Source organism: Neurospora crassa, linkage group III (genome assembly GCF_000182925.2).
Source record: "Neurospora crassa OR74A linkage group III, whole genome shotgun sequence".
NCBI lineage: Eukaryota > Fungi > Ascomycota > Sordariomycetes > Sordariales > Sordariaceae > Neurospora > Neurospora crassa.
In genome coordinates, this window is record NC_026503.1 from 1220917 (window position 1) to 1242919 (window position 22003).

General features: G+C 52.7%; 9 protein-coding genes across 9 annotated transcripts; 5 read left to right on the forward strand and 4 right to left on the reverse strand.

Annotated features, from left to right (window-relative positions):
* Window positions 1-402: 402 nt before the first annotated feature.
* On the forward strand, window positions 403-2523 carry prk-6 (protein kinase-6). The gene is made up of 2 exons (XM_957720.2): window positions 403-1184; window positions 1272-2523. The coding sequence occupies exons 1-2, from the start codon at window positions 598-600 to the stop codon at window positions 2161-2163; spliced, it is 1479 nt and encodes a 492-aa protein (XP_962813.1). The 5' UTR covers window positions 403-597; the 3' UTR covers window positions 2164-2523.
* Window positions 1530-4999, reverse strand: NCU07881 (hypothetical protein). Its single transcript, XM_957721.2, has 2 exons — window positions 4092-4999; window positions 1530-4013 (listed from the first exon to the last, which is right to left on the reverse strand). The coding sequence occupies exons 1-2, from the start codon at window positions 4225-4227 to the stop codon at window positions 3241-3243; spliced, it is 909 nt and encodes a 302-aa protein (XP_962814.1). The 5' UTR covers window positions 4228-4999; the 3' UTR covers window positions 1530-3240.
* Window positions 5000-5399: 400 nt separating this feature from the next.
* On the forward strand, window positions 5400-6968 carry NCU16625 (hypothetical protein). The gene is made up of 2 exons (XM_011395719.1): window positions 5400-6087; window positions 6308-6968. Exon 1 carries the CDS (start codon window positions 5632-5634, stop codon window positions 5974-5976), a length of 345 nt encoding a protein of 114 aa, XP_011394021.1. The 5' UTR covers window positions 5400-5631; the 3' UTR covers window positions 5977-6087; window positions 6308-6968.
* Window positions 6969-7330: 362 nt separating this feature from the next.
* On the forward strand, window positions 7331-9923 carry NCU07883 (hypothetical protein). Its single transcript, XM_957723.2, has 7 exons — window positions 7331-7663; window positions 7814-7823; window positions 7903-7993; window positions 8111-8163; window positions 8262-8843; window positions 8902-9155; window positions 9220-9923. Exons 1-7 carry the CDS (start codon window positions 7611-7613, stop codon window positions 9428-9430), a joined length of 1254 nt encoding a protein of 417 aa, XP_962816.1. The 5' UTR covers window positions 7331-7610; the 3' UTR covers window positions 9431-9923.
* On the reverse strand, window positions 9889-12311 carry NCU07884 (mitochondrial oxaloacetate transporter). Its single transcript, XM_957724.2, has 3 exons — window positions 11760-12311; window positions 10966-11642; window positions 9889-10849 (listed from the first exon to the last, which is right to left on the reverse strand). Exons 1-3 carry the CDS (start codon window positions 11774-11776, stop codon window positions 10614-10616), a joined length of 930 nt encoding a protein of 309 aa, XP_962817.1. The 5' UTR covers window positions 11777-12311; the 3' UTR covers window positions 9889-10613.
* A 613-nt stretch (window positions 12312-12924) lies between these two features.
* NCU07885 (WD repeat containing protein 82) lies at window positions 12925-14894 on the forward strand. Its single transcript, XM_957725.2, has 2 exons — window positions 12925-13421; window positions 13485-14894. Exons 1-2 carry the CDS (start codon window positions 13052-13054, stop codon window positions 14246-14248), a joined length of 1134 nt encoding a protein of 377 aa, XP_962818.1. The 5' UTR covers window positions 12925-13051; the 3' UTR covers window positions 14249-14894.
* A 245-nt stretch (window positions 14895-15139) lies between these two features.
* NCU07886 (hypothetical protein) lies at window positions 15140-16356 on the forward strand. The gene is made up of 2 exons (XM_957726.2): window positions 15140-15493; window positions 15605-16356. The coding sequence occupies exons 1-2, from the start codon at window positions 15422-15424 to the stop codon at window positions 16124-16126; spliced, it is 594 nt and encodes a 197-aa protein (XP_962819.1). The 5' UTR covers window positions 15140-15421; the 3' UTR covers window positions 16127-16356.
* NCU07887 (ribonucleoside-diphosphate reductase small subunit) lies at window positions 16356-18550 on the reverse strand. Its single transcript, XM_957727.3, has 3 exons — window positions 18249-18550; window positions 17855-18112; window positions 16356-17780 (listed from the first exon to the last, which is right to left on the reverse strand). The coding sequence occupies exons 1-3, from the start codon at window positions 18276-18278 to the stop codon at window positions 16836-16838; spliced, it is 1233 nt and encodes a 410-aa protein (XP_962820.1). The 5' UTR covers window positions 18279-18550; the 3' UTR covers window positions 16356-16835.
* Window positions 18551-19367: 817 nt separating this feature from the next.
* NCU07888 (hypothetical protein) lies at window positions 19368-20972 on the reverse strand. Its single transcript, XM_957728.3, has 3 exons — window positions 20538-20972; window positions 20251-20462; window positions 19368-20189 (listed from the first exon to the last, which is right to left on the reverse strand). Exons 1-3 carry the CDS (start codon window positions 20613-20615, stop codon window positions 19661-19663), a joined length of 819 nt encoding a protein of 272 aa, XP_962821.2. The 5' UTR covers window positions 20616-20972; the 3' UTR covers window positions 19368-19660.
* Between the last annotated feature and the right edge of the window lie 1031 nt (window positions 20973-22003).

Below are 22003 nucleotides of genomic sequence, written 5' to 3' on the forward strand. Positions count from 1 at the left end.
CCAATAAATGCTGTGCGCCATAATTGTCGGGATCCTCGGTCCAGGTGTTCTGTACGTATTTCCAATAGAAAGTCGTGGTACTGTGGTCGAGGGGTGTGGTTGATACATATCAGTAGGTGGCCCTAGGTCCAAAGGAGGGACACAATTCGGTGAAAACAACCTTTAGATCAAACAAGTGAAAGGAGTGTATAAAGCGGCCAAGAAGCACCGTGGCAGCTTCATGAATGAAAATATCTATTCAATTGAATTGTGATCAAAGTGGGCAGAGTATGTTGTCAAGTCCAATAGACGACCGCACTACAAACACATCTACCAATCCCCAAGTACCTCCACGCCAAGACATGATACATCTGATACTTGCAGTGTGTTGCAAGCTCCGAACGAACACCTAACCCAGGAAATCTCCAAAACAACCTTGATAGCTTTTGGAGTTTCTTCCACGTCTTAAGAGAAGAACCTTCCAGCTCTGGAAATCTTGAACGACATCTACACGTCGACTCAGGAAACGTACCCTCGACACTAGAATCTACCCGCAGTTACGCTTCGAGCGATCACGAATTACAAGCAGGCCTTCGCGATAGCCCGCCCACACACAACATGACAGGCAAGGGCAAGTCTCGCTGGGCAGACAGCGCAGAAGACGCCGCGCTCGAAGCCCAGTTGAAGAAGGAAAAGGAGGAGAAGAAGCGTTTAAAGGCCGAAAAGGCGCGCAAAGCCGAAGCCGAAAAGAAGAAGCGCGAAGCAGAAGCTGCGGCGGCGGCACAACGACAACAACAGCAACAACAACAAACCGGTGACGATGACGACGCCAATGGGCCCCCGGCCAAGCGACGAAGACTCTCTCCCGACCGCGACGCAGCAGCAGCAGCACCGACAGCGAGCAGTAATGACAGCAGCAAACTACTACGCTTCGAAGGCGGCCGATTCGGCAAGTGTCGCAGCGTCGAAAACTACGATAAGCTTAACGACATCGAGGAGGGCGCATACGGCTGGGTGGCGCGGGCGCGCGAGATTGAGACCGGCAAGGTTGTTGCGCTGAAGCGACTCAAGATTGATCCGAAGGATCGTAGCGGCCTGCCCGTCACTGGCTTGCGGGAGATTCAGATCTTGAAGGACTGCAGTCACAGGAACATTGTCAAGCTCAAGGAGGTGGTGGTAGGCGACGACACGAGCAAGATTGAGAAGTAGGCTACAATCCCTTTCTCTAACTTTGCCTTTTTTTTTTCTTTCCTTCACGTTCTGTCGGAATTCGACTAACGACTATTCCATAGCATCTTTATCGTCCTCGAATTTCTCGAACACGACCTCAAGTCCATCCTCGAAGACATGCCCGAGCCCTTCCTCGCCTCCGAAGTCAAGACCCTCCTCCTCCAACTCTGCTCCGGCATCGCCTACCTGCACTCGCATTATATTCTACACCGAGACCTCAAGACCTCCAATTTATTGCTTAACAACCGGGGCCAGCTCAAGATTGCCGACTTTGGCATGGCCCGCTACGTGCCCGACCCTCCACCACCCAAACTGACCCAGCTGGTCGTCACGCTATGGTACCGCGCTCCGGAACTCCTCCTCGGCGCGGCCCGCTACGGGCCCGAAATCGACATGTGGTCCGTGGGCTGTATCTTCGGCGAGCTTCTTACCCGCGAACCCTTACTGCAAGGCAAAAACGAAGTCGACGAGCTCACCAAAATCTTTGAACTCTGCGGCTTGCCAACAGACGAGTCATGGCCCGGTTTCCGCCGTCTACCCAACGCCCGCTCTTTACGCTTGCCCTCTTCTTCTTCTTCTTCTTCTTCTTCCTCTAAACCCCCTTCCACGGGGGGCCTAATCCGCGCCAAATTCCCGCTTCTAACCGCCGCCGGCGTCTCTTTGCTTGCCTCCCTCTTATCGCTAAACCCCTCCCGTCGCCCGACAGCGTCGGAAATGCTGGAGCACGAATACTTTCGCCAGGATCCGAAGCCGAAACAGGAGGCCATGTTCCCTACTTTCCCCAGCAAAGCGGGTCAGGAAAAGAGAAGACGGAGAGAGACGCCGAATGCGCCCCAGCGGGGCCAGAAGGTGCAGGATTTAGGGCAGGTGGATTTTAGTTCGCTGGGTGGGATTTTCGGGAGTGGGAGGGAGAGGGAGGAGAGGGGTGGGGGGTTTAGTTTGAGAATGGTTTAGGGCTGGGGTATGGGACAAGGCTTGGTTTTGTGTTGTGGAAGGATTGGACGTAATGGGTTGCGAGCGTGTTTGTTTCTTGTCCGTCTCTGGTGGACCTGAGTGTTTTGAGGGTTGATGGGCGTTGCAGCGTTTAGGGAAATTATTAGTTCCATCAATGTATAATGTGAGACGACGGACAAGTCATCGGACAACATTAGACGAGCCAGGTACAGATGTGTCTAGACTGATTGGGACGGCGGCAGCATTTGTGTTTCCGTATGCTACAACCTGCGATCTGTATGTATTCTATCCAGTTGGGCGGAAGAAAGTAGAGACCCGGATGCTGGCGTATAGTTACAGCCGCACGATACTATATTCGAGGTATGGCGTTTACCCTCGCACCGTCTTCTTGAGCAATAATGATATGGTCGATGATACCGGCCATATACAGCGACGTCAAGATACAGCACACAGGAATGAATCATCGTGTCAGGTTCCACCTTCATATTGAGGCTCTCATGAAAGCGAACGGATAATGCAATGTCTTTTTCTCCCAATTCAACAGACATTTATGCTTCGCTTCCAACTTCTCTTTCCCCATGTCTTGTTCTCCTCCTGCTCCTTTTCATTCATGGAAGCAATTCCTAGCATAAGCCAAAAGACAAAAACCGACGCCGCATCCATTGCCGTTTGCGCGTAAACACACTCGACTCGACTCCATTCAATGATTATGTGCGTATATGTGGCGTACTGCGTGCTTGCTGACCGACTGTGACCGACTGGCGGGAAACATGGGATTAGCGACCAGAAAGGCCAGAAAGCAATGCCAACACACGCTCAACTCCTTCCTTTTCTTCTCGCAAGCAAAACAAAATTCAACCATCCAACAGACTCTATTACAAAAACATTAGCCAAAGATTCCACCCTCCATGCCATTCCATACCACGGCCGTTATCCTTCCATAGTCCCTCGCGTCTCTTCCAGTTCCAGCTCCACATGATTCAGCATAGTTTGATCGGTAAGTCAGAGCCTCATTTGTCCTTTATTCTTTTTTGTCATCAACATATTCCAGTCAACCAACAATTCGAGAGTAGGTTCTCAAATGAGTCCGCCAAACCCGGTAACGAACCAAGTGAAGCTGAAAACCGTGACCACGCTCATGGCCACCACCGCGCCGAACGCCCGCTTATCGATATCAGAAACACCGCCACTGCAGGTCGCGCACACCCAGCCGCTGGAAAGGGGGGTGTACGGCTGCGGCGTGTACAGAGTAAAGGTGAAGCCGGCGAAGGGTGCGAGATAGCCAGCCTCGGGGGTTGCGGTGAAGCTCGAGTCGGAGTCGTAGATGATCAGCGTGTACTGATCCACCAGCAGCGGATTCTCAACGTTCTGGGTCTGGTAAGCCTGCGTGTCCCAGGTGAAGGAGCCCGGGGTGGCGTAGGTCATGTTCTGCGTGAGCGTCCAGGTCGCCGAGGCGTCCCTGCACGAGACGAGCACGTCAACGGCCGTGGGCGTGGCCTGAACGTTGGTGTAGTTCCAGCCCCACGTAATGTAGTCGCCAATCTTGTAGAGCTGGGAGCCGGCGAAGGCCGAGGGGGTGATCATGGTGATGGAGCCTGGCGGGTCTCGCGGGTCGAAGGTCTTGTGCTTGGTCGTTGTGGCCTTGGTACCCGTCTTCGTCTTGGTGCCGGTGCCGGTGCCGGAGTCACTTTCGGAGAGCAGGCCGGTGTTGTAGTTGGTGCTTACTGGGCCCCCCTTCTTCGTCGTGGTGGGGGGCGCGGTGGTTGTGGCATCTTGGTTATCGCTGGCGCTGCCTGTAGGCTTCGCCGTGTCTTTCGCTGTCGCTGTTGGTGCTGGCGCTTCGGAAGATGCTGCGATTGATCCAAGTCAGTTGATGCACGGTTCGGCACGGGTTTGGATGAACCCCGGTGAATCCGTCTTAAACGTACCTGGCTCTGGGTCTGCCCTCACGACAAGGGAGTCAATCTCTGGAAGAAACCTGGGCCATAGCCCAGAAGCGGACGCAATAGGTGACAAAGAGAGCAATGCGACGGCCAGTTGGCTAACAGAGAGTGATGTCCTCATAGTGTTGGTATTTGTTGATGGTGGTGAGGATGTGTTATATGCAGTACGTTATGCAGTCTGCAGCAGGCGTTCAGATGAATATGCCCGAGTAGGAGGTCCGAGCGACCAATATCAATCCAAGCCCGATATCCAAAAAAAGAGGTTTCACCCCAAAATAAAGTATATAGAATAGCTGCACGGCAGTTGCACTATACAAAGCTGTTTAACGTCGGAGAATAGCTTTTGGGTGTTGTGGTACTCGTCCTCGTCGATGGTGGCTTGAAGAGTCTGAGCGACAGAGAAATCGTGGTACGACGCTTGTCTTGGTGTGCGGGTAGCGCGGTGGACCAACCCCTAATGCTGGGAGCCTGGGACTTGAGCACTAAACTAGCGGTTGGCTGCTAACCGAACAATGGAATGGATGGACGTTGCCGGTGAGAAATTGTGACTTGAGAGCCGATGGGATAGCTGAAAAACTTTGCTTCGCGTCGGAATGATTCGACTGCTAGACAGCGACAGGATCAGATAAGCGAGAGACGGGTATCCAGGATGATGAGGATGCTGGGAACAGCGAACGGAGCGAACGGTCTGGATAGGTAATGAAAAGCGAATGTGAGGGTTAGAATAGGTTGCTGAAGAAAGCGGGCAGAAGGAGAGCGAAAGAGCAACTGGGGTGAGGTGAGTGGATAAGGGAGAAGATGGGCGACATCGATCATGGAACCAGACTGAAATGGCTGGAGATCAACTTCACGGACCGGGTCTGTGGCTCCGTCCTTCTGCATCTTTCCGCCGGGAAGGACTGGACTCACCAGCGAAAAAAGAGGGAAGCCACAACACCCCACCGGGTGAGACGGCCAATAAGGGGCCGAGTAAACATTCGAACTTGACTGTTTTGGGCTTCTCCCTGGACTTCTTCTGGCTCCATTGGAATCATCACCACTACACGCTGTGGCGCCTTCAGTGAATGAGACGAAAAATTCACCGAGTCAGGTCCATTCAGTTCAAAGTCGTATCGAAGCCATGATGGATACGAGCCACAGCGGAGCACGGGCTCGACTGGACTCTCCTCGTGCTCGTTCGGCTTTTCTCGTGTTGGACCCCTTTTGCCCCTCTCGCCTAAGCGGCATGGATGACAATCATGTGCGAGCTAAAAATAACCGAGCATTGTGGGCGCATCTCCCTTTTTCAATGCTTCGAGATTCATACCTCGACACTTGGATATAAAGGCAACCGATGCCGTTCCCCAGAGTTCCCCAGACGGCCCGGAAACGATGAGCACCATTAACCGGAATTCAGTCGCACAGAATGCCTTGGACACAAGCATCCCCTAAGCCACGTTGCCGTGATTCACATGATCATCCACAAGGTACAGCCCAGTTATGACGGTGGGCAATTTAGCGTTCTTCAACAGGCGCAGATCTGTGGATGTCGTTCGTTGACCGGGCAGACGAGATTCCCACTCTCTGGTTGTCTCACTTACCTAACAAGCTTTCTTGCATGTCAATGGGGAGCACAGGAATCGCTCAGACTTGGGGCTTTGCGAGGCTTCGACAGCCCGTTTCTTCGCCGGCACCTACACCGATGGCTACACTGGCACTGACTGGATGCGACACGAACAGCACCGAGTGCCGCCATCTCCTAGCGTTCCGACACGGTATCACAGCCCAAAGAATGCCCGCCGTTGCCGGGTGGTCAAAGGGTTTATATATCCTATCGAAGCACAAAATATCCACAGCGATGGCGATTATCGGTGGACGGCGGCGTGCTTGACAGGGGGCGACTCGGACCGTCCTCCCTTCTCGTTGGGTATCCCAGTTGCTGAATGTCAGATGCATGTAGATGTGCCTGGCTGGGCAATGCGATGAATTAGGCAGAGCTGTCGTGAGTGTCAATTTCAGGTTCCTGCCTTAGTCAAGCAATAGTTCAAGCTGTTGGGCAGGCTAGTCGAGATGATAGCGGGCCAGCCGAAATTGGGGCCTTTGCAGTGATGACGCTGTTATGTGGTCAACATCCTCCACCCAAACACATACGGCGCGACCTGACGGCTCGAGAAGCGTATTTAACGTTCACCTTTGCTGACATTGAGGACGTTGAGTTGAAGGTTAACTATGCGAGCAACGACTTACCGCGCTTACTTGCTAGCCATTGGTTGAACTTCATCTTGAGTTAGGATCTTGGTGTCGTCGATGGGCGTCAACTCTGGGCGTGAAGAGGAAACCCTTGACAAGCACCTAAATCGCGTCTCTCAGGGTAGAAGAAAACGGTAGTACGCATACATCCTTCGGGGAGGCCTTTCCCATCCCGTCGTGGTATGTTTTGTGGGTAGCTGCCGATGTGAGGTTGGGGATATATCGCTTGGTCGCATTGGCGGGTTTGGTTCTCATGACTGCCCCTCCCATCCAAGGCGTCTGATAGGAAGAAGCAGAGTGCGTATGTGCACCCGGGGCGCCCGCATTGCGGCAGTGAATGTGGTGCAAGTCGGCTTTGATCAATGGATGACATGGCGTAGTCCCGCAGCCGAGAGGAAGCATACTGCAGCAGTCGTTTCTGAGGAGAAGAGATGCGGCATTGGCTCGTGAATGGCGTCACATTTGACAAGTATGCACCTCGACTATCGCCATTGGTTTCTGGGCAATAGGATGGTGGTTCACTGCCCCCGAATCTGCCTCGTCTGCTTGCCTCTTGGACGGCGGCCCGTATCATTTGGCGCCATACGGTGCTCTTGTTGCCAGTCATCCAAGTAGCCTCGAGTTTGCAACTTGGAAAGGAAATGGATGTCAACAAAGTGCGGATCAGGGGGGTGAAGGTTTGGCTTGGTTCAAGTTCCAGACCTTTATTCTTCTTGATGATATTTGAAGTTGAGGCTTCCATGTCGCACGTGAGGATATATGCCTTCACTAGGGTAGGTACAGACTACGTACCTAGCGAGTGGAAGTTGCGCTTCCATGCCAAGATAAGGTGCCGTGATTTGGTCAAAGTGGTTGCAGCTTGGGCACGCTTGATCGAACCTAATTGGGCGGGGCAGATCTCCAGGCATGCCTTAGCTTCCTGTAGCGGGCTTGGCTGCTTTTCTGGGGGGACGTGTTTTGGTGGGTTGCAGCACCTGCCCGCACTGAGGATCGTCTGTAGCTCGGGCTGTCACTTCGGTTTGAGGTGACTGCGGGCAGTGAATGCACTTCTAATGGAGGGGTACGGGACGGGAAGTGGAAGCTTCGAACATTAACGCCTGCCGGAACGCCTCAGGTGCATGGGATGTTTGGGTTCAGACGGGAGACTTTCGACTAAGTAGACGAGGGAAGATCCGTTTCCTTTTCTATCTGACGCGCCCCTCGCATGCTCACCCAAAACATTAAACTCCCCAACCTCCAGCTTTCCATATTTCTCCGCGCCGTGCGTCCAACATCATGGAGGCACATATCACCATTGATCGGGCATATTATGAAATCCTGGTGCGAAGGTAAGTACTGCTTCTTTGTCCATGGTAGCATCCTGCCTTTTGCTCGGTTCTTGTCTAGAACACCAGAGATCACTCAAGGCCCGTCCCGCCAACCACTAGGTATATCCCGTTACCGTTGCTGATTTTGGCTTGTCTTTGTTCGTCTACCAGGGCCCAGTTTGTACGTTGCGTTCCGTCAAAACATAAAATCAACTTGACTCGTAGCTCACCCGTAGCTAACCTGCCATAACCGTCAAAAGAATTCCGAAGCTTTTAATCGAAACCACGGCCAGGGTGTCACTCTCCCGCAGGCCGAATATGACAATCTCAACCTCATTGCCCGGCAGTATGGTGCGTTTACTGGCAGTTGAAACCCCCTGAAGACGGCTGTCACCGCGACAACAAAAATAACAGCCAAAGAGAGATGGAAGATACTCTGAATACATGTCAGAACTGACTCGAGTCCAGAAAACCTGAAGCGCAACTTGATGCGCGGTGGAGTGGTTGAGGAGACTATTGATGTATGTCTCCCTGGTGCATCCGGTTATGACCCGTATATATGGAGCCTACCCCGTGGGGACCCCAGGGCCGCTTAACTGATTGAATCCACACTCGATAGCTTCTCAGTCAAGATGACGCTACCATCCAAGGCGGACTTGTTCCGGAGACATCGCAGCACCAGCGTGAGGCGACGCACAAAAGTGCTACTGATGTAAGCACGGCACCCACCCAAACATCCCCTCCCGGCCTCGACAAACCGAGAACATTTAGATCCAGACCTCAACATGACGAGCGCCACAACAGCTACAGCGGCTATAGTGGTCATAACGAGGGTTATCAGTATGGAGGCCGAGGTGCCTGGGCAGAGGTTGATGAAGTCGAACCTGATGATGAGGACTCATTCTGCGACGAAGTCTATTCCCCAGACGGCCCTAGTGTCCCCGAGGGAGTGAGCGAAGTCAAGCCACAGATGAAGAAGCAGCAATTCGACCGACAGTGCACCAGAACTGTGCAGCTCTACAACCTCTCCGAGAGCACTACCCACGCAGACATTACGAATGCTGTCCGAGGCGGTATGCTGTTGGATGTGTTTTTGCGCGCCCATGATCGGTATGCCACCGTATCGTTTCTTCACGCTGCAGACGCCAGGAAGTTCTTTGAACACGTCCGGAAGAACGATCTTTACATCAAGAACAAGCGAGTAAGTCGGTGTGTCAAATATGGAATTAGGGGAGGTTATATACTGACCAGGCACCCAGGTTGACATCAAGTGGTGTGACCGCCAATTCGTACTGCCAGGGCATATCGCTGGAAAGATAGCCCAGGGAGCCACCCGAAACCTAGTCATTCGCCGGTGCGGTCCCAAAGTCAGCGAAGAAGGTATTCGGGAGGATCTTGACCATATTCACAACCTTGCTGTTGTCAAAATCGAACTCACGGGCGGAAACTGTTATATCAGTCTGAACGCTGTACACATGGCCGTCTACGCCAAAACGTGCATGATGAGTCGTCTGTAAGTCAACCATGGACAGGTGGTCATTGGCTTCTGCCTACTTGAATGTTGACAACGTGCCCAGGAAGTACAAGACCTTCAGGATTGACTGGGACGTCGATGAGTGTGCCCAGCCCTATGACCCACTGCCCGCTCCAAAGCAACCTAAGGAGGTCAACTTGCCAAAGCCTGCTGCGCCCGCAAACCGCTTCCAGCTCCTAAACTTGGACGATGATAGCGAGGACGAAATTGCTGCAGCATTTCAGTCTAAAAAAAGGGTTGGCATTGCTGTGTAGGGCAGTTCCATCAGGCCCATCGAATGAAGAGAAGACAACTTAACCAAGGCGTCACCAAGGGATGAAGTTCCATACGACCAGTCCCGGTAAGCGTAGAATGCCTACCTTCAGTACACGAGACCATGTTAAGGATATATGTACAACGGCTCATAGGGGGCACCATATCACTCCGTTTTGTCATTCTAGTATTACAAGTCTAGGCCCTTTGAAACAACTCAGAAGTCCCCGTTCATGATGCGGATCAGGACCACAGGAGGCAGCAGATATTCCACGCCGTCCTCACCGGCTGTATCTAAAGTTTATGGGCGAAGAAAGGAAGATGATGAGGCGGCATAAGGCGGACGAGGCACAAGGCACCCGGGAAACATGTGCACATTTCACCCCTGGTATAACCATGGTAGACTTGCAATTAGGCTCCATTTGATTTCTAGGCATGGTGCGAGCATCACTCTCCACTCCTCTATATTTGAAACTGAAAGGTTATCATGCGGTATTGGCCCCAGATGCCGTGGTTTAATTCTTGTTCCCTTGTTGCTTCTTCGCTCAACAACCAGGGAGACAACGAAGGCAAAGGTAGGTAACGTAACGTTAACCTACATCAAACAATCCAGCACCCCGAAATCTAGATATATCACCCTCCATGCTTACAAAAAACCGATCTGAACAAAAAGCACGCCAGCCTTCGCTGCCCTCTAGTTGGTAACCACGATTATCAAAAAACGAAAATGTGTATATGATCCCGTCAGACCTCCCCATGAGACCCGACCTGTCGCCTACCCTACCTCCCTACCCGACAACCAATTCCACAAAAAAAGAGTAAGAGGAAGTAAAAACGCTTCCCATAAGCCAAGAAAAAAAAAAAGAAAAAAAAAAAAAGAAGAGATTAACGCCTGATGTCTAGAACAAAAAGAGGATATCCGCCCGCCGATGAAGTCTATAGCCAGATGTTCGATTGTAGAAAATCACCGTTTCCTCCCCACCGAACCGCGTTCTTTCAAACCCGTCCGTTTCCTTTCTTTTTTGGTTATATCCTCCCCTTTCATTGGTGCCCCTTTCCCCTCCCCTCTTCAATCATATATCGAGCTGGGGCCTGGTGACCTAGTAGGCACCACCTCCATCATGGCCCATGGCCCATGCCCAATGGTTGAGCAGTCTCCAAAGACTATAGGACTCGTGCGCTCGTCTATAGGACCCGGGTCTCGGGCCCAAGAATCTTGTCCTCCAGCTTCTTGACCAGCTTCGTGGTCTGCTCGGCCAAGCTGAGGGTCAGGATGGTGTGCGGGAGAATGCGGGTAAGATGGGGGATGACGCCCTTGTAGATGGCGAAGAAACCCTCGGCGCGGATGGTCTTGGCCAAGCAGTCGAAGACGCCCTTGTACAGGTTACCGTTTTGGTTGTAGAGGCGGGACATGATTGTGTCTAATTTCGTTCATTGTTAGTTTCAGTTGTCCCAGAGTGCCAGAAGAGGGTCAAGGGGGAAGAGAGCCAAGAGGAGGGGAGTAAAAAAAAAAAAAAAAAAAAAAAAAAAAACATACCAGGAGGATGCATCACTACGCAAACCACAAATCCACTCGCCGTGCTACTCGCCAAATGCAGCGCCGGCCCCTCCTCCATGCCCAAGTGTTTTACCAACCGCCTCTTCGCAAAGAAGTACGTGGGGAGCTGCACCGAAGATCCAAAGCCCGTCCTGATCATGGCCGCCCCAACACCTCTGTACAACCCCTTCACACCCTCCCCCTTGTAGATTTTCGTCAACCCGTCCCAGGCGTTCTTGTACTGATGCTGCGTGCCGACCGGCAAAAAGGGGCTGTAGCTCTGCAACCTCGTCTTGGCCAAAAAGAAGGGCGACCCCGCCATGGCGCCCATGATGCCACTCGCCGCGCCGGCAAACATGTTGATGCCCAGGTTTTGCGTCTTTGCGTCGTTAAAGAGCGTGGTCGCAAGCGCGTGTCGCATCGGCTCGTAGAACCCCAGGCGGCATCCGTTCAGGAGGATCTGGTAAATGTACGCGCACCCGATACCGCGGTAGATGCCGCCCAGTCCTTCGTTGCGCACGATCACGGAGACACCGTGGATCGGACCCCGGTAGAAGTGAGGGGAGGAGGTAGAGGATTGGAGCTCGCCTTGGAGCTGCATGCGGATCTTGACGGTCTCGAAGGGGTGCGTGGCGGTTACGGCGCCGCAGGCTGCGATGCCGCCGGCTATAAAGGCGCTGTGAGGGAGGGAGGGATGTTAGTCTGGGCTTGGGACCGGGAGGGGGGGGTTTGGGTTGGGTTGGGTTGCGCGCGCGCACTGGGCGCATTGTGAGGAGGGGAAAGGGAGAGCTTACCCTGCTGTTGTTGACATAGTGACGTTAGGGTATCTGTTTTGGGAGAATGTATGGGGAAGAAGGGTGAGGGAGGGGAAAATATCAGGGAGAACTCAAGTCGAGTCCCCAGAGTCTTTGGGTTGATTGCGACGGAGTTGGCGCGCAAAGTCAAAGAAAGGCGCAATGCCGAGTCTTGCCGGTGTTCGGAGAGAGAGAGGGGGGAACACGGGAACTAATTCGGGAGTAGGCCGGGGAAGGCGGGAGTGGATGTCACCGTATCACGGAGAGTAACGACGGCAATGAGGGGATGATCTGGGGAAAGATCAGATCGGTGTATGTACAGGTGTACAACTGAACGAAGTCACAACGAACGACGACGACTGCTTCTTTCTCCAGGAACAGGAAGGAAAGAGAAGACCACCGAGAGCTGTCCGGGAAATTTATTGGAGCTTCAAGGTGGCCTCGCCGGTCAGTCGCCGGGCAGACAAGGGGGTCGAAGTGATCGACTGGGACCAACTCCCGCTTTGGGTCAGGCACGGAAGTTGGTGTCAAGATCCTCCTCCGATGCCGTGGATGGGGGTGGTGCCCAATGGCGACGAGGCGAAGGAGTTGTAAGTGCTGCGGTTTCGGCGCGCGGACAACAGATTAATGTGGAGTTTCTGCGGTATGACAAGGGGGCGTGGCGGGTCGGGCGGCCCAGACGTGGACCCTGAATCAGAACCGGAAATGTCTGGGCCGGGGAACGCTGTCGTTGCTGCGAGGGAGGGTTAGGGCCTAGGCGCGATGGACGGCAACAAGTGTCCGAATCGGAGCTTGATGACAATTTCGAAAAAGACGAAGGTACCGAAAGCTTGGAAGACAGTCATACTGGGACCTCAATTGAGCATCCTACCGTAGTGTGTAACGATTGCCATTTTAGCTTCGTGAACATACACTAGCACCGTTGTCAATTGACTGCTCGGTTTGCGGCCAAATCACCAACGTATCCCAGCGTTGATGGAGTTTGTCCAGCTGTCACTGACATCGATACCTACTTACCCAACTGGTGTCGTTGTCCATGCAGTGACCATGGATCGAAACAAGGGTTAGGGTCTTGGGCCACTGCCAAGCCATTGTATGTACCTTGACGTCGCATTACTGAAGCTCTGTCTCTCCGCCCGGCAGAAACACCAACGCGGTTGACGGATGCTACTAAGTTTTGAACCAAACATCAAATAACTACCATCAATCCGATACTATACAATTTGACCCAATATATTTGCCCCGCCATCTTCTCTGGTTCTAGCCGGTTTCAATACGATCAATCGACCGCAATGTCATCGACACCGATGGACATCGACGAACCCGGCGCGGGAACACCCTCCCTGAACGTTACTCGGTTACTTGGGCCTAATGGGCCCAGTACCTCCAAGATCAGTGAGGTGATCAAGAATTTTAGGCCGACAAAGTTCTTCCAGAGAGACGACGTGAAGGAGGGTAGGCCCCAGCCATACGTTCTATCGATCGACTTTGACGACCCTGGCGAGCTTTGCATGACGTCTGAAAGCGACGAGACCATCCAGATATATAACGTTAGGGAAGGTCGGCATGACAAGAGCTTGCTGAGCAAAAAGTACGGCGTCAAGCATGCGAAGTTTACACATTCCAGCTCGGGCATCATCTATGCGAGCACGAAGCAAAACGGTATGTCACTGGACGCCCTTTCTCCCTTCAATGACTGCTCTTCGCTGACCTGGATCGCCACAGACGCAATCCGCTATCTGGCAACCCACGACAATACGTTTATCCGATATTTCGAAGGCCACGAGGCCTCCGTTACCAACATTGCTCTCCATCCCGGCTCCGATAACTTTCTTTCATGCAGTCTTGACACCACAGTCAGGCTCTGGGACCTCAACAGCAGGAACTGGGTTGCCAAATTCCATCTCACCAATCCCACTTTAGCGGCCTGGGACCCTGCTGGTCTCGTTTTTGCCATCGCCCTACCAGCCAGCGCCAGCATTCTCCTTTACGATTACCGCAACTACGTGAAACCGTTCAAGATCATCGACGTTTTGAAAGAGAAGGGGCCAGCTGATGCGGATGCCGTCTTCAGAGGCTGGACGAAACTCGAGTTCTCCAACGACGGGAAGCATATTCTTCTAGGAACACGGACCGGAGGACACTTCCTCTTTGACGCCATTGACGGGAACCTGAAGGCGTACTTGCGAAAGCCCCAAGGCGGCACCAGACGGCCAGCCCCTGGCGAGGCTGATGGTGGAAGCGGTGCGCTAGAGAGCAGTGGAGACTGTTGCTTTACGCCAGATGGACGATATGTCGTGTCGGGCGCGGCCAAGGACCTGTTGGTTTGGGACACATTGCAAACTCCCAATAACAAGGTTCTGGAACCGAATTTCCTTCCCCAGGAAGGAAAGAAGGAACCAGTCCTTGTGCAGTACAACCCAAGATTCAACATGATTGCCACTGCGGATAAGGAGCTTATGTTTTGGCTGCCGGTCTCCGATTTATAAACGGAGTCTATCGGAAACTGTTGGACCTCACCTCCATGGTCAACCCCACGGAATATGTGGGACCGGGCTTTGCCGGTTCAGCGCAAACGTCCGCTTGAGAAATATGAATTGGCGACGTTTATCTGGGCCGAAGTCGATGATCAAGAGTTCTAAAATAACTTTTCATTATTTCTGGACACCGATCGCTTCGTGGTTGTGGGGGCGTTGTCCCCATTGTGGCGCCGGGATACTTGGAGAGTTCCCCAAAAGCCGCACGCACGAGGAAGGGGGTTGTGGCTCAAACTGCACAGGACCCATGCCGCGATGTACGAAGGTCTTGGATGGTATCCTGTTGCTACATCAGGGCAGAGCAGAAGAGCGTCGTGGTAAGAGAACATGAGAGACGCCGGGAACAAAAGAAGATTTTGATGCACTGTACATGAGATACCCATTTTGCATTATTCGCCGGCGTATGGGAGTAGTTAGCATGCTTCAAAGGGTTCAGGTCGCGAGGCAAGTGGTCTGGAAGGCTGATTTAACCAGGCTCGTAGGAGGAGATGGAAAGGAATGGTCAAGATGAACAGCATGTAATGGTTGATCAAGTTGATTTTCACTGAGGGGATGATAGGCATTAGCAAATAGAGGAAGCTCAATATTGTTTACTGTCCATAAAGAATCTGACCATCAGGTAGTCTTGATGAAGGTTGAGTTCAATACCACCCTGAATCCCATATGTCAGGCCTTGGACGACGGGAGCTTAAAGTAAACACATCCCCTGTTGCCCCCTGTCATTAGAGGTATGCCCCGCATTTGAGCTGGATGGGACCGCGGTGAACCCCACCAATGCAACACCCGTTTCAGCGTGCAAGCAGAGAGCTCACCGAAACCGTGGCACCAAAACTTCCCGGGGAAGCGACAAGGTGAACCCACATCATCCTTACCTCCAACATATCACGTCGCCTTGACGCCTTCGCATTTATCCCAAGTCACCAACCGCCGCTGCGCGCCACATTCCCAAACCGCCAGCCGACACCAATTATCACAAAATAACCATTCGGGTACCGAATATCCTAATCAGTGCACGAAGAGTACAAACGAAGCGATCACTACTTCGACGGAACAATCCAGTCGCACGGCACGCGACCACTGTCCCATCACACGTCGTCGTCTAGAGCACAATTCGGCGATAATAAGATGCCATACTACGAAAAGTCAGAGGACTGGCTTCACCAGTCTGCTTTGCTGTTGCAGGCTAGGCCTCAGACTGTATGTGTTTCCTCCCTTCATTCTCTCCGCCCTCCAATCATTACAGCGTAGTAGCTATGAGCTATCTATCTAAACTTCTCGCCCATGCTAACATGCAAATCCAACAATCAGACCCGAGTAACAACCTCGTACTCCCTCCGCCCCGCCATCCGCCCTTCTAAAGCCGAGAAGCTCGCGGCAAAGGAAGCTCGTCGCGCCAAAGAGAAAAAAGAAACCAGCAGCAGCAGCAGCAGCAGCAAAAAGACAACAGAAGGAGAAGAACCCCCCAAGGATGCGGCGGCAGCGGCGGCGGCGGCAAAACCACCCCGAGGCCATCTGGTCCTCAAGACCTTTGACCCGCACTCGGGCGTATGCCTGAAATACAAGACGTCCAAAGCCGCCGAGGTGGGTCGGTTGATTCAGATGCTGGGACAATTGGGGAGGAGGATGGCTGCGCTGCCTGTGGACGAGGCCAAGGAGTCGGCAGACGTGGTGATGGCTGATGCGGCTGCTGCTGCTGCTGCTGCGGCGGAGGAGGGTGCTGCGGCGGCGGCGGTTAGTGGGACTGCTACGCCTGTTGCGGGTGCGAGTACGCCTGCGCCTGCGGCAGGAGGCGGTGGACAGGGAAAGAAGAAGAAGAAGGGGAAGAGGTGAATTTTGAGAGGGCGCTGTGTATAAGTGAGAAGGGGACGAACGCGCGGATCGGGGGGCTGAGCAGGAAAAATGCCATGATAATAAAGGGTGGGTAGAACCAAGTGAATGAAGCAAGCGTTTAACATTTTTTTGTGGAAACATTTGTGTCAAGTGAAGTCTACCTTGGTTGCGCATCGGCGAACGGGTCACGTCAGGCGTCATGGTCACTACAAGTTCACGCCGATACGAATTCGCTGATGTCTATAATTCAATTGCCATGTCGTGTGGAGAGACCGAACTCTGCCCATACATGTAGAAGCTACTGCCTAGGAAGCTTCTTTTCTTTTTGTTTATCAATAATCGACCATCTTCTCATTCAAGTTACAGCCCAGTTGTATGTACAAGATAGCTTGATCAAATCAGCCATGATCTTGAGTCCCAATAAACGCCTCTAACTCCGCCCATGTGCTTGATGATAGGAAAAAGGAAAACATTGAACTCGCTCGCCTTTTTTTGAGGTGAGTTGCTGATGGCAGCAAAGATTTTTCTATCCAACACAGAAAAACATCTCCAAATGGCAGTTGATAAGCAAGTTGCTAGTCATGCTCGTGTGGGATTGTTCGGTGTTAGATCAGAACGGAAAGGTACAGTGTGGTGAAGGGGGTATTGATGAAACAAAGTCATAAGAGGCGTCGCAAAGAGAAACGAGAAACGGCAACGACAACGGCATTTAAAAGTCCTCGTCGAAGGTGAAGTCACCGCCGTTCTCGTTCTTGGCCACCTCCGCATCAGCGTCAGCCTTCTTGGTGCTGTTCATGACACCAGCCTTCTGGTAGTCGCCAACACGCTTCTCGAAGAAGTTGGTCTTGCCACCGAGAGAAATGTTCTCCATGAAGTCGAAGGGGTTAGTCGACCTGTAGATCTTCTCGTTGCCGAGGGCGACAAGGAGACGATCGGCGACGAACTCGATGTACTGCTTCATGAGGTCGGCGTTCATGCCAAGAAGGGCGCAAGGGAGGGCCTCAGTGAGGAACTCCTGCTCAATTCTGACGGCATCGACAATTATTTCCTGGATCAGCTGCTTGCTGGGGCGGTTGTTGAGGTGAGAGAAGAGAAGGCAGGCAAAGTCGGTGTGGAGACCCTCATCACGGGAGATGAGCTCGTTAGAGAAGGTAAGGCCAGGCATGAGACCGCGCTTCTTGAGCCAGAAGATGGAGGCGAAAGCACCGCTGAAGAAGATACCCTCGACGGCAGCAAAGGCGACGAGACGCTGGGCAAAGGTGGAGCTCTTGTCGGTAATCCAGCGAAGAGCCCAGTCAGCCTTCTTGCGGATGCAAGGGATGGTGTCAATAGCGTTGAAGAGATAAGTCCTCTGGGAGGGCTCCTTGATGTAAGTGTCGATAAGGAGGGAGTAGGTCTCGGAGTGAATGTTCTCCATCATGATCTGGAAACCGTAGAAGCAGCGAGCCTCGGGGATCTGGACTTCGCCACTGAAGCGCTCGACGAGGTTCTCATTGACAATACCATCGGAGGCAGCGAAGAAAGCGAGAATGTGGGAGATGAAGAACTTCTCGTCGTCGTTCAACCTGTTGTTCCAGTCGTGAAGGTCCTTGGAGAGATCAATCTCCTCGGCGGTCCAGAAGGAAGCCTCGGCCTTCTTGTACATTTGCCAGATCTGTAATGTGGATATCCAATTAGTCCGTGAACCACTTTACGCGTTGTTTGGAATGTCTGGGACGCGTGGCATACCTCATGGTACTTGATGGGGAAGAGAACGAAGCGTTGAGGGTTCTCGGTAAGGAGAGGCTCATTGGCCTCCTCGGGCTTGAGGGTAGGGGCCATCTTCTTGGCCTCGGCGGCCTTCTTGTTCGCGTTGTGTTCAGCATCGATCTCGGCTTCGAGCTTAGCAAGGTCCTCGTCGAAGGGCTTGTTCTCCTTGTCGGTGGCACCGAAGTCGAGCTTCTTGGCGGGAGAGTCCATGTTGAGATTCTGGATACCGGAGGTAACCTGTATAGTGCTCGTGTCAGTTACAGTCTTGGTGGCGGGTATGTAAGTTGATGCGGTGGTTTAGAGTTGGTAGTGGTTGCAGGTCGCGTCGCGGGATTGTTTATGTAGATGTAAGGTGGGTAGGCTAAGTACTGACCTGCTTGGACGGGCTGGTCTGGACAGACATGGTGAACTAGGACGAAGAGATGAGATGCGGTTGGAAATGACACAAAACCAAGCGTTGCGAAGGACGACGACGCAAGACGATTTGGTGCGAAGAGGATATAAAATGGGTTGCGTCAGAGAAGTAGTGGTTTTGGACAAAGACGGGGAAGAAGAACAAGATGGGTTCGTGATTTCAGTTCTTTAGAAGGTTTAAGTACTGAGCACGTCCGCACGTGGTGCCCACACCAGAGAACCTGAACGGACGAGAGGCACCACTGGCAACCCACACTGCCCTGGGCTGGCAGACAAATCTGCGCGTCTGGACACCAGGATACGCGTTCTACCTAGAGGTAGTAACGCCTGGAGCGCGTCCATGCCTGGAGCTCCTTCTGCTGCCGTGCCGTCCGGCAAGCACTTGCAGTGACACAACACCTCCAGGCACAGGTAGCGTTTCCCCGATGCCAGACGAGCCTCTCCCCTGCATGCGCCCTGTAGGAGCGTGCTTCAACTCAAAACTTTGTTCCATTGCCATCGCTATTTGTCGCGTTGTTCCGCTTTACAACCAGTTACAATTGCTCCGTCAGCATTCCGACCACCCAATTACATGATCGAATCCACCCTCGAGCAACATGTCGCGTCTTCCCTTGTTTCCATCCGAGCCGTCGTCAAGCCGCCATGCCTGCCTTTTTCTCTTATCAGATCGTCACACATCCATCAATCGGTCCTAGCTGGTCTTGGACTCCAGGCATCCCGATCCACCTGTCACCCCTCCGGCCCGCACACAGCAGTCCAGGAGCTTCCACGGGTCCAACTGTGACTCCAGTATCATTGCGCCCTTTGTCTAAATAGGATGGGATGATCCAACACGCCAGACCGGATGTGATGGCACTACGGAGACGGTAGAAACCGGTCGTTGCCACTGACGAACATCCTGAACTCTTCTTTGTTGTGTGATCGGCCTCAGGCCTCGAGTTGAGATCGGTCCGATGAGTCCGCATCTTTCAACGTGTCACGTTCGCATCAGGAGCAATAGTCCAGATCGGGGAGTATGTCTGAGACCCTTAAGAAGGGGTTGCTAGACAGTCCACTGCTACCTTTGTCAAGAAGTGAACGGTGGTGAAAAGCTTATAATCATTATTGTTGTACAAGGTGCATTATGTAAGTGACATTGAAAAACAAAAAAGAGACTCCTAGGTAGGTGTGCCTTCATGCCCTTGCTTGCTTCCATAGTTCCATCTTTTGCGTTTTTCACAACTTAATTCGTGCCGTCATTGTTCATTCATTATTCAGCATGCGACCTCACCAGGTCTTCCATGTCGGAGCTCCGAAGCTCGAACCTCTCCACATCGCACACGTCAAGTGTCGAGACCGCGATCGGCTCGTGTTGGACCCACCAAAACCACTTTATCTCCGGCCTTGACTTCGGGAATCCCTTGTAGATCCACCCCGGCCGTCACCCCGACCGCCGTGACTATCCCGCAGCTCCCGCTCCGGTCGAGCTTCCACAATCCCGGACTCCAAGTCTGGTTCTGCTGTTCTTCCACCACCGCGGTTCCAGCCCCATCCCCGGCCGTGCGTTGTTTTCGGTGCAGAAGTTGACTGAGCCGGTCGAGTTGAGGGCTGGAGAACCCCATTACCAGTTCCATTTCCTAACAAGTGAATGGTCTCGCCGGTCTCCGGATCAGAGACTTTTCCGTTCCTGACCGCATCAGCCTTCGCCATCAGGTACACGTGGAGTAGCCAGGCATTGCGTGTATTCGCTCGGTAGACCGCATCGATGATGTCGCCAACGATGGGAATCAGACCGATCGCAAAGTCGAACATGATGTTGGATATCATTTTCGCGTAAAGGGTTGCTGGTAGACCACCGTCAATCTTGGAAGCCTTTTTTACCAACCACAGGGCCATGAGAGCATCCGCAAAATCACCGATGCTGGGGACAATGGTGTCAGCTACACGGCGCATCAGAAGTAGGTGGGTCGCGAACCACTCACATAGGAATTAAACCAATAAAGAAGGACCAGCCGAACCGCACGGGAACGCAGCAGCACTTGAAGCCCATGTCCCATTTATATGCTCTCTTCCGCACCGTTTTCAGGATCGCCTGGTCGTTTGATGACAGCTCAACCGGAATTGGTCGCTCCTGAGTCCTGTACTTGACGATTTGACCATTCTTGTATACCGGGACTCGTTCCTCGTATGGATTCTATCAAGTTGCAGTGTCAGTAAAATGCGTGCAAGGGTTGCCGCTCATACATGGAATCCCTGCTCCAAGACTTACGTCAGAGTTTGGCTTGATCTTGTCGGTGTCGAGACTCTTGAGGGCTCTCTTGCCCAATATCGATATGAGGACGTTCATAGTAAATGTCCACTCTGTTCAAGGCGCAGAGGGAGCAGCTGGCTTCGACTTGGAAAGGACTGAACCCGTTTGTTTTGAAGGCCAACTGCGCCAGGGGCACCCTTTTATCGAGTTCGAACCCTTGTTCTATAAGCCTTTGACGCTGTCGTTTGGATTTGGTGGGTGGATTGGTCAGGGCGCCTTCTTTGTCGGTTTCACGTCCCGCGCTTGGGGTCGCAACGAATGCCGCTTGAGAAACCACAATGCGACTCGAACTTTGGTGAGAGAGGTATCGACACGTAAGGTTCAAAATGTAAAGTTACGATGCAGTTATCGTGGGCGGCTCTTGGCTTTATCTACTACCAAATGGTGTTCCACGGACACAACCGGTCATCTGCTTCGTGAATGCATGCGCGCCTGTTTAGTTAGTGCCTATTTCCTGTTTGGACGATGACGTCCATTCCTTCACGGGACTGGAGTGAACAAGCGACACCAAAAAGACCCGACGGGAGCCCTCCCATTCTCTTCTGGAGGGTCCCTGCCCTTGGGCGAATAATGCGTGCTCCCTCCGGGCTGTGTCCTCCTGCCTCCACTCTTTCACCATTAGGATGATCATCCAGGTACCACAAGAGCTGTCATCTGCCATAGGGCGGGAACTCGTGCCCAACAAGAAAAGGTTCATCCCGCCCGAATCTCAAGTGCGTTTGAAATGGCTTCGGCATCGAACGAAGTCGCCCCCCATCTTGCGCCACAGATCAATGCATTGACAGAGGACGGATGACTGGAAACTGACCTGGAGGTCAACCGTGCCAAGTTACCTTACAGTCAATGCTGCCTTGTTTCAGCTGTTAGCTTGGTACCTGGAATGAGGCACATTTTGACCCGTCCTGAACGCTGTAATGGTACTTCGAAATGCATAACCGATACTCAAAAGACGCATTATCGACGTCTGATTTGGTACATCAATTTAGTAGGTACATTCATGCCCCCATCATTGAAGAAAATATATCGATCTGTTGTGGCAACGCCTGGACAAAGTGACTAGAGGTCTCCAGCTAACTGACCATCCAACCCTGGTTTAATTGTTAGCCTGGTACTGTTAACCCTCATGAACGAGGACGTGGAGCAAGAACCACGCTAACAATTAAACCAGGGTTGATGTATAATCTGGCATACATACTAGTGGATTGTGGCTAGAGTGTCCGCTACCTAGGTATGCACAAGTGGAGAACGGCCCGTCAGTGACGGCCAGCGCATCTACCGGCAGCCGCCCCCCTCCAGCCAATCCAAGAGCCAACATTCTCGGTCGTCACTCTGTTCCTTCGCAAGCACAGCAAAGGCCGCTCCTTATCGTCTCAGCTGATAGGCACCGTGACAGCTCTCCCCCAGGTAGGTACCTAGGTACCTCT

What these genes read in the sequence shown, in the direction of transcription:
- prk-6 (XM_957720.2), top strand. Translation starts at nt 598, where the DNA reads ATGACAGGCAAGGGCAAGTCTCGCTGGGCAGACAGCGCAGAAGACGCC. An exon ending in GACACGAGCAAGATTGAGAA is followed by an intron (nt 1,185 to 1,271) that starts GTAGGCTACAAT and finishes ACTATTCCATAG; the next exon opens with CATCTTTATCGTCCTCGAAT.
- NCU07881 (XM_957721.2), bottom strand. Translation starts at nt 4,227, where the DNA reads ATGAGGACATCACTCTCTGTTAGCCAACTGGCCGTCGCATTGCTCTCT. An exon ending in GAGGGCAGACCCAGAGCCAG is followed by an intron (nt 4,014 to 4,091) that starts GTACGTTTAAGA and finishes GATCAATCGCAG; the next exon opens with CATCTTCCGAAGCGCCAGCA.
- NCU16625 (XM_011395719.1), top strand. Translation starts at nt 5,632, where the DNA reads ATGTCGTTCGTTGACCGGGCAGACGAGATTCCCACTCTCTGGTTGTCT.
- NCU07883 (XM_957723.2), top strand. Translation starts at nt 7,611, where the DNA reads ATGGAGGCACATATCACCATTGATCGGGCATATTATGAAATCCTGGTG. An exon ending in CCTCATTGCCCGGCAGTATG is followed by an intron (nt 7,994 to 8,110) that starts GTGCGTTTACTG and finishes ACTCGAGTCCAG; the next exon opens with AAAACCTGAAGCGCAACTTG. An exon ending in TTTACATCAAGAACAAGCGA is followed by an intron (nt 8,844 to 8,901) that starts GTAAGTCGGTGT and finishes CCAGGCACCCAG; the next exon opens with GTTGACATCAAGTGGTGTGA.
- NCU07884 (XM_957724.2), bottom strand. An exon ending in CGTAGTGATGCATCCTCCTG is followed by an intron (nt 10,850 to 10,965) that starts GTATGTTTTTTT and finishes GAACGAAATTAG; the next exon opens with ACACAATCATGTCCCGCCTC.
- NCU07885 (XM_957725.2), top strand. Translation starts at nt 13,052, where the DNA reads ATGTCATCGACACCGATGGACATCGACGAACCCGGCGCGGGAACACCC. An exon ending in TGCGAGCACGAAGCAAAACG is followed by an intron (nt 13,422 to 13,484) that starts GTATGTCACTGG and finishes GGATCGCCACAG; the next exon opens with ACGCAATCCGCTATCTGGCA.
- NCU07886 (XM_957726.2), top strand. Translation starts at nt 15,422, where the DNA reads ATGCCATACTACGAAAAGTCAGAGGACTGGCTTCACCAGTCTGCTTTG. An exon ending in TGCAGGCTAGGCCTCAGACT is followed by an intron (nt 15,494 to 15,604) that starts GTATGTGTTTCC and finishes TCCAACAATCAG; the next exon opens with ACCCGAGTAACAACCTCGTA.
- NCU07887 (XM_957727.3), bottom strand. Translation starts at nt 18,278, where the DNA reads ATGTCTGTCCAGACCAGCCCGTCCAAGCAG. An exon ending in AGACCAGCCCGTCCAAGCAG is followed by an intron (nt 18,113 to 18,248) that starts GTCAGTACTTAG and finishes AGCACTATACAG; the next exon opens with GTTACCTCCGGTATCCAGAA. An exon ending in TCCCCATCAAGTACCATGAG is followed by an intron (nt 17,781 to 17,854) that starts GTATGCCACGCG and finishes TCCACATTACAG; the next exon opens with ATCTGGCAAATGTACAAGAA.
- NCU07888 (XM_957728.3), bottom strand. Translation starts at nt 20,615, where the DNA reads ATGAACGTCCTCATATCGATATTGGGCAAGAGAGCCCTCAAGAGTCTC. An exon ending in AGATCAAGCCAAACTCTGAC is followed by an intron (nt 20,463 to 20,537) that starts GTAAGTCTTGGA and finishes GCAACTTGATAG; the next exon opens with AATCCATACGAGGAACGAGT. An exon ending in TTTATTGGTTTAATTCCTAT is followed by an intron (nt 20,190 to 20,250) that starts GTGAGTGGTTCG and finishes CATTGTCCCCAG; the next exon opens with CATCGGTGATTTTGCGGATG.